Raw genomic sequence first — 12629 nt, 5'->3', positions numbered from 1 at the left:
TTTTTTGTCACTTTTGCTATGAATTAAATTAATGAATTCAACGAGATACACCGTCTGCAAGTAGTTGGGTTCAGCATATTATCTTCCATTTTCTAATTGTTATACAAATTTTGGGTAAAACCTCCACTTTTACCCGCTCCCATTGATTGCACCTAGTATAGCACTAGGGTAGCAATAATTGGGTACCCTCCCAGCAGTATACCGGATAGATACTATCCCTTAGTGGGTTGTACCCCCAACCCCTAGCTCTCTCACGTTTATATATATATATATATATATATATATGAGAGAGAGAGAGAGAGAGAGATATACATATATATATATATAAAGCACGATTTATTTGTGATCAGAGGCGTTCATAAACGAAGGTACTACTGTATTAAATGAATATGAGAAAGACAGGAGATAAAGTATGATTTATTTGTGATCAGAGTTTTTCGAAAGCCGAGGTTCTACTGTATATGCATATAGACTGGTAGTGTGTCTAAGGGCACCTAGAAGTGCAAAACAGTTGACAACATTTTTATACGTATATATATATATATATATATATTTATCAGCTGTATCAAATGCGGATTCTGAGAACCATACGTCAAGAACAGAGAGAACATTGTGAAATGGCCATAATACTGTGGATACCACATGATTAAATAAATATAATACTGTGGATGCCATGTGGTTAAATAAATTACCTCCTCATTCTATAGTTCTATATATATATATATGAGTTTGTGTGTGTGTGTATGTTTGTATGTATATGTATATATATGTATGTATATGTGTATATGTACACATACATGCACACATATATACATGCAAACAAACAAACAAACAAAAAAGGATCAAACATTCTCCTTTTGTTCAGTCAGTCAAATTATATGCATGAATGACTTAAAAAATAACAGCCAACAGTTTGAAGTTTTCTGTGTCATATCTCATCATGAAGTGACTGTTTGTAGATATACATATACATACATACATATGTATGTATACACACACACACACACAATGGGCTGTTTTTCGGTTTCTGTGTACTAAATTCAATCAGAAGGCATTGATTGACCTATTGACTGGGGGCTATGTCAGAAAACACTTGCCCAAGGTCCCATGCACTGGGATTGAACCACATGGTTAGGAAGCAAGCTCCTTAACCACACAGCCACACCTATGCCTATATACATACATACATACATACATATATATATATATGTGGCAATCATCTTGTCCTACTTGAAATGAATGTATTATTAGAATGCCATGTTCCTGTGGTATTTACCCTGAGAGATCCTCTTTTATAGACATAGACATATATTGGTAAGAGTGCAGAACAAGACCTTTGGTGATATGCTGTGCTTGAGAAGACTTGTCAAGTGGAATCATAGTTCGTGGCTGTTGCCAGTAGCATGATCCTTCAAATGTTGGTCCTCACGGAGGTGATGACGAGTAACAGAGACCTTTGGTGATGCTGTGCTGAGAAGACTTGTCAAGCAAACTGAAATCGTAGTTGTAGTCGTGGCACATAAATGCACCCATTATACTCTCAAAGTGGTTGGCATTAGGAAGGGCATGCCAAATCAGACTGGAACCTTGTGCAGTCCTCCAGCTTACCGGTTTTCAATGAAACCGTCCAACCCATGGAAAGTGGACATTAAATGATGATGATGATGATGACACATATATATCGCTACACACACAATTATATAGCTGTGTGTATGTATTTATATCCTTGTTTATTATACAAAATTTTGCTTAATGAGCTTTTCCTGTTCGTTAGCTGTCTCTGGCTGTTATTCTTACATTATATTTTCTTTTAATTTTTCAGATTCAGTTTCTTTTATAGATTTTGAATACACCAATGAGAACTACGTCGCCTATGACATTGCCAACCATTTCTGTGAATATGCTGGTAATTAACACTCATCAACATATATTTTAATTAACGTTCTGTCATCAACATATATTGTCATCATCCTTTACATCAGCATCATCAGTATTAACATGTTGTATTTCTTTTTTATAGGTGTCGATGAAGCTGATTTCTCTCGTTGTCCAAATGAAGCATATCAACTGAAATGGATAAAGAACTACCTAGAACTCTACAAGAAAATGGCCTCTCCAGAAGGTTCTAAAACCGATGCTGTCACTGATGAAGAAGTCAGACACATGTATATCTGGGTTAACAAATTTTTTGCAGTAAGTATTCGTCAATATTTCAGACTTAATCTCATCAAATCCTGCAAGAGTGACAAATGTGGAGAAGCTAGATTAAGGCCATAAGGCTATGCTGGATTATTTGTTTTACACTTGATCAGCACTGGTATGGGTCCCAAATCCAAAAATGGGGTTTTGCTCTGCTATTGATTATGATTATAAGGAACTTATTGCAAACAGTGTGTGTATATATATACATACATACACACACACACACATGTATGTATGTATATGTATGTGTGTATTCATTTTTTTCTATTTATTTTGCAGGCTTCCCATTTCTTCTGGGGTATTTGGTCTCTAATCCAAGCATATAATTCTGTCATAGAATTTGATTTCCTCAGGTCCGTATCACATGGTTCACTCAACCAATTATTTACAAACTTGTTTTTAATTGCACCACCCTAAAATCCAACCCAAATCTGAACATTTGTTCCTTGTTGTTGAAACTTCAGAGATACAAAATAGCTTCATAAATTAACAACCCTTCAGCTGTAAGTTCATTTATGCAGCAATGTCTTGGTTTTAACTAATTAGTAATATTGATTAGTCATACAATTAATGATAACTAATAACACTGAACGGTATACTAATGTATTTTGTCTGTTGCAGTTATGGTATTCTCCGTCTCAATGAATATCTTCGCTGTAAGGACTCCCTCTACGTACAGCTGCCCAATTCGAATAATCCCTCTTAGCAAAACATTGACCTAAGGTAGGTAACTCTTACAACTTATCTAAAGTAAGCCGTAATTGGGATGAGCTCAAAAGGATTTTGTATGACTGCCAAAGCTTCAGCGTTAGCACTTTATAGGGATAAATTGATATAAAATATTTGACTGAGTTTATAATCATGCCCTCCACTTATTTTAAAATTACATCGTCAACATCATCGGTTCTAGAGCAGCATTCTTCACCCTATGAGATGGGATCAGTTCTAGGACCCCTGTTGTTTGTTGCATAACTCTTCCCAAGAAAAAGAAAATGCTTTGAGAATTTTGTCATAGACAAAAGTAAGGAAGTACATTTCCAACTATGTATGCAGCCACCAGTTTCAATCACTTTGAAAAGTCCATCTCGTTAGGCTGAAACAAAAGGTAAAATAAAGTGAAGTAAATGACTTGATTATTTCATAATATCAGTTCTGGAAGTTCCCAGTGTTTCTCTTATAAAGATCACACAGTGTTGTATTTTATTTTCTTCTGATTATTGCCAAGCTGTAGTTGACAGCAGTAGTAGGCCTCTGTTAATGAAAGGGGCCGCAAGTTGGGTAGAGTGGCTGTCTCACCTGTTGTTACTACACTTGAAGGCCCTGTCCACAAGTATTGCTCTGCTGTTTTTTTCTTTTTTTTTTGTTGAATTTGCATTTCCTCCGCAGTAATCCTCAGTTTCATCTCTCATCTTTTTAAACTTTTGTCTAGTTTCAGACTCCAGCAAGGGTGACCACCAACAATGTCGTCTCACCTTTCAGCATTCATATAAAGGAACATCATGTTACTCAAACGTCTTTGTAAACAAAGATGGGAATCATACTTGCGGTCTCTTACAGAAGTCAGTTCATCTTATTACAAGTCTTTTAGTGGCATGTGGTAGCATGCATGACCCAACCAACAGAGGTGTTGTTGTTGCAGTAGGATGACAAGACTGGGTGTCTGCATGCAAGCCACAACTTCATCGTTGGTGACTTGGTCGTTCCATCTGATCTTTCTATACGTTTATAGTGCTGAGTTTTAATTCCTGCTTCAGGAGAAGCTACTTGCTACTAGAGGTTGACAACCTATCCAGAGAGCTAATCAACCTCAACTCTCATGATAAAGATTAATTATATAATCCTAAATAATATATTTATTGAGGATTAAAGTTTTCTTATAAAATATAATGAGCATTTTTAAATAACATGTTTAGAATCATTCTACACATGTTACATACTTTATTTTCTTCCAGATGACTTGGAGAATTGTTTCTTGCGTGTGTGTGTGTACCTTGCCATGTTTTGAAAGCTTTTTACAGTCATTTAAATATTCCTTAATCCATTTAACTTCTTCAACTCCGATGTCTCTATTGGGGAAACATTACCAAGTGCTTAACTTTATATCCTGGCTTACGTGAGATATAAATGAACAGAGGGAAGTTGTTTTTTTTTTTTTTAATCTAAAAGGAATTTTATGAAAAGAGAATAAATTGCAGTGAAATTGGTTTATAAATGTTTTTTTATAAAAAAAGGTCACCCCCTACCATTCTGTACATGTGTGACTTATAAAACTATTAAACTGTTTCAAACCATCTGTAAATATACTGGAATGTTGTTTTTTAACCTTTACAAACAGTTGTATCCATTACTTTGAAAAAACAGCTAGTCCATTTTTTTTTTTTTTTTATCTAGTTTCAGCTCAAGAGCTGTGACCCTGCTGTAAACATAATAAAAAACAAAAAAACTGTATTTAGCAAATAAATATTTTTCTAACTTTTTATAAATGTAAAAATTCTTTTATTGTAATTTCATTTTTGTATTTGGTTTTCAAGCTTATTGATGTGAATTCGTGCCTTGATAGAAATTTTGTTGTGTCTTGGGAGAGACATTATGTTAATAATAATAAACAAAACTCAAGGCAAAGAAGATTGAAGAGAGAAGGCATGTCATTGATGAGGTCCCAAAATAGCAACAAAAGGACTTTGACAAACTAACAACTGACTGGTTGTTTAACCAACAAATTAAACAAACAATCATTTAGTTGGTTAGATATCCAACCAACTGACTAACAATATGGAAGTGATATTGAACCAGTGCATGTGTTTATTATTATTATTAATGATGCAATGACCCTCCCAAGACACAAACTTTTATGATAATTTTATTGTAAAATTATGTCAGGATCTCATTGACACAACCTCATTGTGTCAAAATATGGTTTTCCTTCATTTGTTAGGATGTTTGTTATTGTGTCTTTAATGGAATTAAAATTGTATGATTTTTCACTGGTTTTTAAGAGCCAGGGTTCAGTGCTGGTCAAGTGGCAGTATACCTCATTTCTGAAACATGCAGAGAAATGAAACCATGATTTCATTTATAAGTATTAAAGGCTTCTAATTTAGTTAGAAACGATTAGCCAACTGCATTTAATGTCTGTCTTTCAGGTTGGCTTGAGTTGGAGGGCTTCATAAGATTTAATGAGCTGGACGACTACATCATGCTTCAATGTCTTCTTTGGCATCGTTCCTACAACTGGATGCCCTTCCTAATTCTGACAACTTTGCAGAATGTATTGTGTGCTTTCATTGGGAAGCAGATGTTAAATAATGATGATGATGATGATGATGGTGACAGGAATGTCTAAGCAACATTATAGGTACCCCCACCCCATCCACCGCCTCATATTTCAATGCACTGTATTGATCTATTGACGGTAAGCCACAAAATACATAGATCAGAACCAAGCTCGTAGACCTGTGAGGTTGATGGCTAACTGCACGGTGTGTCAGTTGCCTTTAAAAGTTTACTGCAAATAAAAATTGAGAACACATTTGCTCAAGAAAAATTTACCAAGTAAAAATCGTTTTATTTTTAAATATACACAAAAGGTTTATGAGGGTGTTATCGATGGGCTAAAAAAATATGTTTAGAAAGTAACCAGCATAGCATTTTGAATGCCATGTAATAAGTGAACCGTAACGTTACAGTTGTATGTTCTCAGGTGTTGTTTTAACCTAAATTTACCCAGCTTTGGCTCACAAGCTGTTGTTGCCCCTCTCTGTCCTTCTGCTTCTTTTTACATTCAATTCACATTCCGACATTGTTTTACTTTTTCTTTCGTTAAGCCAGCAGTGTGTCAGGGAATGAGACCATTGAACTTTGATGGTGTGGCACAACTTTAATGGGAAATTCGACTGGTTTTGGCAAAAGCACTTTTTTTAAAGTTGGTGACAAATACACACACACACACACACATGTGAAAGATTGAGAGAGAGAGAGAGAGAGAGTTAGGGGAGAGGGAGACTTTATCATTCATTAATTGAACATGATTGACAGATATTTTCCCTCTCCTCACACACACACACACACACACACAAACACACACACACACACATATATATTTAGAGCTAGAAAGGCTTGGAGAAATAAACTAATCTGGAAAAGAAGAGTATGGAGGCTCCAAGACCCAAGAAACACAAAAATTTAGAGATTTTCAAATGGAAGCTTCTGACAAAAGAGGGAGGAAGAGTTGGGGATACAAAGCTCAGGGAACAATTGGAAGTTCCTGTGGGACAATCTACTGAGAGCTACAGACGAAATGTGTGGTTGGTGCCGAGTCCCAGTTAGACCGAGGGTGACATGGTGGTGGAACAAGGAGGTAGACAGTGCCATAAACGCAAAAAGACAGGCCTGGAAAGACTGGAATGAAAGTGGAAGCAGAGAATGATATCAGGTGGCCAAAAGGGAAGCCAGGCATCAGGTTTACACGCAAAAGGAATAGCAGAACAGAAGAGATTTGCAAAGGAAGAGTTTCAGGAAATTCAAACGAGTCGACTCCCCCCCCCCTATAGCTTTCAGGAAAATGGGTATTTTTCAATGAAATTTTCTAGAACTATCTTTCAGAGTGTGTAGATTACAATTATATTGGAATTTAATTTGGAAAAAAAAAAAATGGTTGGCACGCACACATACACACTGACATGCATCACAATTTTTATCGAGATACATGTTATGTGTATCAGTATGTATGTGTGCACGGCAAACAATTATTTTTTTCATATTAAATTTCCTTAAAACTGTAATCTACACACCCCAGAAGGCATTTGTAGAGAATTTCATTGAAACAAATTCCCATTTTCCTGAAAGTTATGAGGAAACGAAAGTGTCACATGTAAATTTTCCGAAACTGCTTTCCCAAACCCCAGGAAAAATATTTTTCACAACAAATTCCAACGTAGTCAGAATCTACACGAAGCGGGAATCGCAATTCCTAACAAATGGACACATTTTTATGTATTCTAACTTCGTTGTAGCAGACCATATACGCATGAAAAAGTAATGTGAAAATATTTGGTCTTGATTTTTTTTGGTGTCGGCTCGGCTGGAAAGAGTGTTGCCCAGGCAACCCCTCTGCATCCGCCACTGGGTAAGTAAGGTTGATGATCCACGCAGCCGAATGTCTCCCATGCACGTCCTAGTACTTGATTATGAAGCTGCTGACTACAATTCGTCAACAGACTATCAACTTTAGATCACATCAAAATAATGTTCCATGCTTGTTGATGTGTTCTATTTGAAGGTACCTCTTTGTTCGGATTTGTCTACTTAGTGAAAACTATGTCCATCTTTCTGAAGGAATGAGAATTCCTGTTAATACAGGAAAGGATGCGCTTTGTTACATTTGAAACAAAAGAATGGAAAGATGCTTAGAAGCAAGGAAATGAAATAAATATCTCTTCAGCTGTAAGAATACAAAAAACTCCCATCATACAGCTGTGAAGAGGTTTCTACTCAGATAAGAACCATTATCAACATTTGTTTTACGAGCAGATTGAAATCAGTTAAAAGATTGACAAATTTAAAAGGAAGACGTCTTCTTTACAGGTAAATTATTTTTGATATCAACAGATAATTTTTAAGAATAAAAAAGCTTCATATCATTCTACATTATAAGTATTGTTTGGGAAATAATGGAAACGTTGTATATTTGACAAAGTAGCCATTGGAAGGCATGGATCAGTAAATGTTTCTCTGAGGAACAATCAAACAGGAGGATGAGAAATGATGTCGGGCGATAGATGACGCCTGAACACCTCGACTAGGTGGGGTTTTTTTTTGTTGTTGTTTTCTCATTTAATAAGTTATTCGACAAAGTTCTATACCTGGAGAGAATCAGCACCAATATCGATATCGTCAACGTACTAGACATTCAATTCCGATATTCTTTGAGCAGTACGACTGGTTGCTAAAGTAAAAAGTGTGGAACCAACGAACATCCCTGTTGAATCTCCGATTCTTAAGATATCTGACTGATTCACTCAATAATAATAATAACAACAATAATTTCATTTTATTTACCACCAACAATCCTGACTGAACGAGAATTTTTCAATGCACATCATTCAGCAGAATGCGTCGCACCTCAACACTTATTATTATTAGCAGAATTGTTAGAACATCAAGGAAATACTTGGCGATATCTGTTCCGGCTTTATACGTTCTTATTCTGAGTTCAACTCCCATTGAGGTTAACTTGCCTCTCATCTACTCAGGGTCGGTTAAATGAAATATCAATCAGGTACTGAAATCGATGTCAAAATTATTGACATTGTGCCTAAATTGGAAACAATTATTGGCAGAATTGTGAGAACGTTCAACAAATACTAAATACTACTTAATTTAAGGCCCTTTACGTTTTGAGTTCAAATCCTGCCAAGATCAGCTTTGCCTTTCATCCTTTTGTGGTCGATAAAATAAAGTACCAGGGTCGATGGTATCTACAAACATGTCTCAAAATTGCTGGCCTTGTGTCTAAGTTAGAAACCGTTATTGAACTGGGACCTTGCAAAGTTCAGTGTAGCACAATCGACGAACGGACCATACACTTCGAGTCCCACAGACGGTTTGTAGTTTTAGAAAATAGAAGCCAGGACATACCCGTCGTTAAGGGGGTGCACTGGGCAGCACTGTCCCTTCACTATTCAATGGTCTACCCACAAATTTATAGTGGTACACTTATTTCAAAACATTATTATAAATTAGTGCCCAACCAGAATATTCTGAAGCACCCCAAGGCACCAAAATCTGGTGACGGACCTGATCCAGGATATGGCAAAAAAAAGTTAGTGTCTTGGATAAAGTAATTTCCTTATTTGGTCATTTTGTGTGTGTGATTAAATTCATTTATTTAGAGAAGAAAGCTCTCATGGTGTCAATGTAAAATAGGACAGAAATACCGGGATTAAGAAGAAAAAAACAAAAAGAACAAGTAATAATTAAAATTTTGAAAAAAGAAAACTCATTAAAAAAATTTTTTATGATTAATTTACCAAATATTTTAATAAGTCTAGTTTAGTATAAATTATACAATACAAAAGTGAGAGGACCACCAATGTCTTTTTTTTTTTCTCTTTATTATTGAAAACATTTAATTCTTTCCATTATTTTGCTCGAAAATATCATATCCTTCTCTGCACTGGAAACATTTTGAAGACGTGTTACGAGCGAGAGTTTTAGGTTCGGATCCCGTCGGGGACAAGGATAATAAATACCCGAAATATTAAACATTAACCGAGAGATTTAATCTGCAGCTCATCTAACCTCATAAATGTCTTTTTTTTTTTTTCTATATCTATTTTTGTTTATTTATATTTACTATATTTTTTTACCTGATGAACTCTACTAAATTGCCACCCACTTTTTATGTCCCAGTTGGTTTGGTCACATGACAGAGCGGAGGTGAGCAGATTTGGTCACGCTTGAAGAAGTTAGCATGCTTCAAGAAATAACTGATTTACTTTCATCACGATGGCTGCAACAGCACTCAAATTAAACAGAGCTGGAACGATGCTTACCTGTCCACACCTGTTCATCAAACGATTTCTTACTCCAATATCTCTACTCCGGTCTCTTAAAGCTGGTCCCCAATACAAACTATTGCCATTTAATTTTCGATTCTATTCAACAAGTCAATGTTTACTCCATTCCTCTCCACCTGGTTACATTGACACACACGAAGAAAGCTTTCGGCAAGCCCTGCAAGATCCAACCACATTCTGGGCTAAAGCGGCCGAAGATTTAATCTGGCATAAAAAATGGCACCAGGTCCTCGATAACTCGAACCCACCCTGGACTCAATGGTAAATATCTGCTTATATTTTGCGTGGCTCCAATGTACATGGTTTAACATCTTTTTCTATCCTCTTTACACGTTAACGTATGGGCTGAGTGTTTTTAACAGTACAAACACAACACATTTTCATGTTTTCTTTAATATTCGAGTATTTACTGATGTAGAAAACATTGATTGCTTCACATAGACTCAGACAGGTTCATTTTAAAGAAAAAAATATGTTTTTACATGAAAATAATATTGATCTTTAATATAGATATAAATCCTTAAATTTATGGGACAGGTTTAAGTCAATTATATCGATCGATCCAGTATTTGATTAGTTCTTTATTTGACAACATTTATCTTGGCAGAATTTGAAATGAGAAAAGAGGATAACTAAACATTTCAAAGTATTTTAATCTGATGCTTTGTCATTTATTAATTTGTCAAATGAATATTATTCACCGACTTCTTAATTGTCCTTTGCATTAAATATATTAACACTAACGGACCACCTGAAGAATCGCCATCCCACCCGGATAATAGTTACAACCCATTTTGAATAGAATTTGTGTAATTGCAATAATAAATATATTCCTTTATTTTATATGTCTTTATTGAGAAAGTTCAAAGAAGAGAGAGAGAGAGAATTAATAGAAGTTGTGATGATAGTGGAAAACCTTGTTATATGTTACATGTACTGTTGGTTTTGTTGGGGGCCGATTTTAGGGCTTCTGATGCGATGCCCCGCGTAAGTTGGATTTCTGCGCCCTTAAAAGTATAATCTCCAAAAAAAAAAAAATTTACTTGGAGGCGTAAAAGCGGCAAACATGCAAACTTCAAACCCAGCATCAAGGTTTCAAATCTTTTCATTGATGCAACGAGCAGAGACGGAGATAAACGTATTTACTCTGCAGACGACAATGGTGTCGTTGATCCAGAACGAAAGTCGAGGAATTTTCATGTATTGTTTCCTATTTCATTTTATTTATTATTTTCACAAATTTCTATTAGGATTAAGAAAACCCCGAATGACGTGACGACCCCCGGTTGTTCGTTTAGTCGTATAGGTCAGCGTCCTTCAATTTCACTCCTTCCTATTATATTTGTTTTCCTTTATCCCCCCCCCCCTAAACAATAAAGACAAATATTATCTATCTCCATTGTTTTCTTTTCTCATTCTCCTTTTGACAATGTCCTCCTCTACCTGTCAACCAACTTTTTTATTTCATTTCTTTGCATTTTCCTACATTTTTCTCAACTACACTGACACAAGTTGCTCACACATATTTGTGAATTTTCGCTCGCAAAATATCATTTTCATCTCAATATATTTATATCTTCAGTTGATTTCATAAAATAAAAAGAAAACAAAATCAGACACTATCATTAGTGTCAACTTTGAGAGCTCCAACGTTAAAATGGGGTTAACTTTGCATAAATAGAATTCAGAATCTGACAATAGAGATCCAAAAAATGCTTCAATGAGAACAAGATGTTTGCATTTCTCTCGTGTGTGTGTGTGTGTGTATTTGCTATTGAGTTTGTGTCAGTGGGTTGGATCTTATTACATTACCATAGAAGGAAACTTAATTCCTTCAAACTAGTGTTTGCGTTTTGTGATTAAAACTTACTCCTGTAAACAAAGCTTGCTCTTGACTCATCAAAGGTTAGCATTACAATCATTAATATGTTATATGGGGGCCAGTAATGGTAAGATCCCTCAGATATGATTTTCTAAGCATCCACCGAGACTCAGATTGAGCAGAGGGTAGCACCATAGCTGCTAATCTGTGACTTAGATAACTTTCAGCCAAAATTGGCTCAGACCATGGCTAACCTAATAGCACCACCTGGAAAAGAGATTTAATGATGTTTCATATTGCAGTCATTGTTTGGGCATTATAGCTCATTTGAGTAAAGAGTTGTTGCTTGTAGAGATATATTCAGGTGTAGGTGCTTTACCTGGAATTTGATGGAGGTTATTCATCCAGGAACTGTTTGAATGTTATGAGATCTTTTTCTTCTGTGTCTTGGAACGAGGTTAAAGGGAGCAGCATCAGACAAGGTGAAATAGTTCTGCAAAACAGTGTTGTGATGTGACACAAGCATAATTTTTGTAGCGGATAGATGGCAAGGGGTTCAAGGCTTGAGTGAATTTTAAAGGTGATGCCATCATTGGGGCAAAACGCTGTTGTAATATTTTCCACATCATATAAATGGGGCTTGTGGCAGCATTGGAAGCAATAAAGTCTGAGCTTCTTGAGCCAATCCCAATAATCAAGATCCATCATGTCCGAACGGGGCTGCGGTCAGGACAAGACGTGTTAAGCGACGGTCTAGGTTTGGGAAGGTTTGGGAGAAGCAGCTGCTATACCTGAAAATCTTTGTCTTCGATGGTGTAAGCGGCGCTGTCCTCGACGGGGCTCTGCTCTCCCTGGCGGTCCCGACTCACGGCGCACGATGTCCCCACCCTTCCGAACGTGACCTCATCTCCTGCAATCCTAACGCCACCAAGACGGTTGATGGCGTCCATCCCCAACACGACATCAACCCCGTCTATCACATAGTCGATCACGATCACCCGTAGCCTCAGCGCCGCGCTCTGTAACGC

At 36.3% G+C, this 12629-nt stretch overlaps 2 protein-coding genes across 4 annotated transcripts in view; both read left to right on the top strand.

The window, feature by feature from the left end:
- Positions 1-4693, top strand: part of LOC106871376 (ethanolamine kinase 1) — a 16813-nt gene extending 12120 nt beyond the window's left edge. For 2 of the 3 annotated variants that reach the window (XM_014917796.2, XM_014917794.2), the window contains exons 5-9: positions 1823-1906; positions 2021-2193; positions 2482-2555; positions 2824-2925; positions 3632-4693. In XM_014917796.2, the coding sequence (XP_014773282.1) occupies positions 1823-1906; positions 2021-2193; positions 2482-2555; positions 2824-2908 (416 nt within the window). In that variant the 3' untranslated portion in view covers positions 2909-2925; positions 3632-4693. The remainder of the gene's footprint in view (positions 1-1822; positions 1907-2020; positions 2194-2481; positions 2556-2823; positions 2926-3631) is intronic. The other variant, XR_001409651.2, reaches the window with a different exon arrangement.
- Positions 4694-9631: 4938 nt separating this feature from the next.
- LOC106871378 (acyl-CoA synthetase short-chain family member 3, mitochondrial) overlaps positions 9632-12629 on the top strand; it is a 19641-nt gene continuing 16643 nt past the window's right edge. The window contains exon 1 of the mRNA XM_014917800.2: positions 9632-10040. Within this exon, the coding sequence (XP_014773286.1) occupies positions 9709-10040 (332 nt within the window). The 5' untranslated portion in view covers positions 9632-9708. The remainder of the gene's footprint in view (positions 10041-12629) is intronic.

The sequence above is a fragment of the Octopus bimaculoides genome, chromosome 25, assembly GCF_001194135.2.
Source record: "Octopus bimaculoides isolate UCB-OBI-ISO-001 chromosome 25, ASM119413v2, whole genome shotgun sequence".
NCBI classification, from domain to species: Eukaryota; Metazoa; Mollusca; class Cephalopoda; order Octopoda; family Octopodidae; genus Octopus; species Octopus bimaculoides.
The sequence above is the reverse complement of the archived record's forward strand: the minus strand, read 5'-3'. Positions and strand labels throughout refer to the sequence as shown.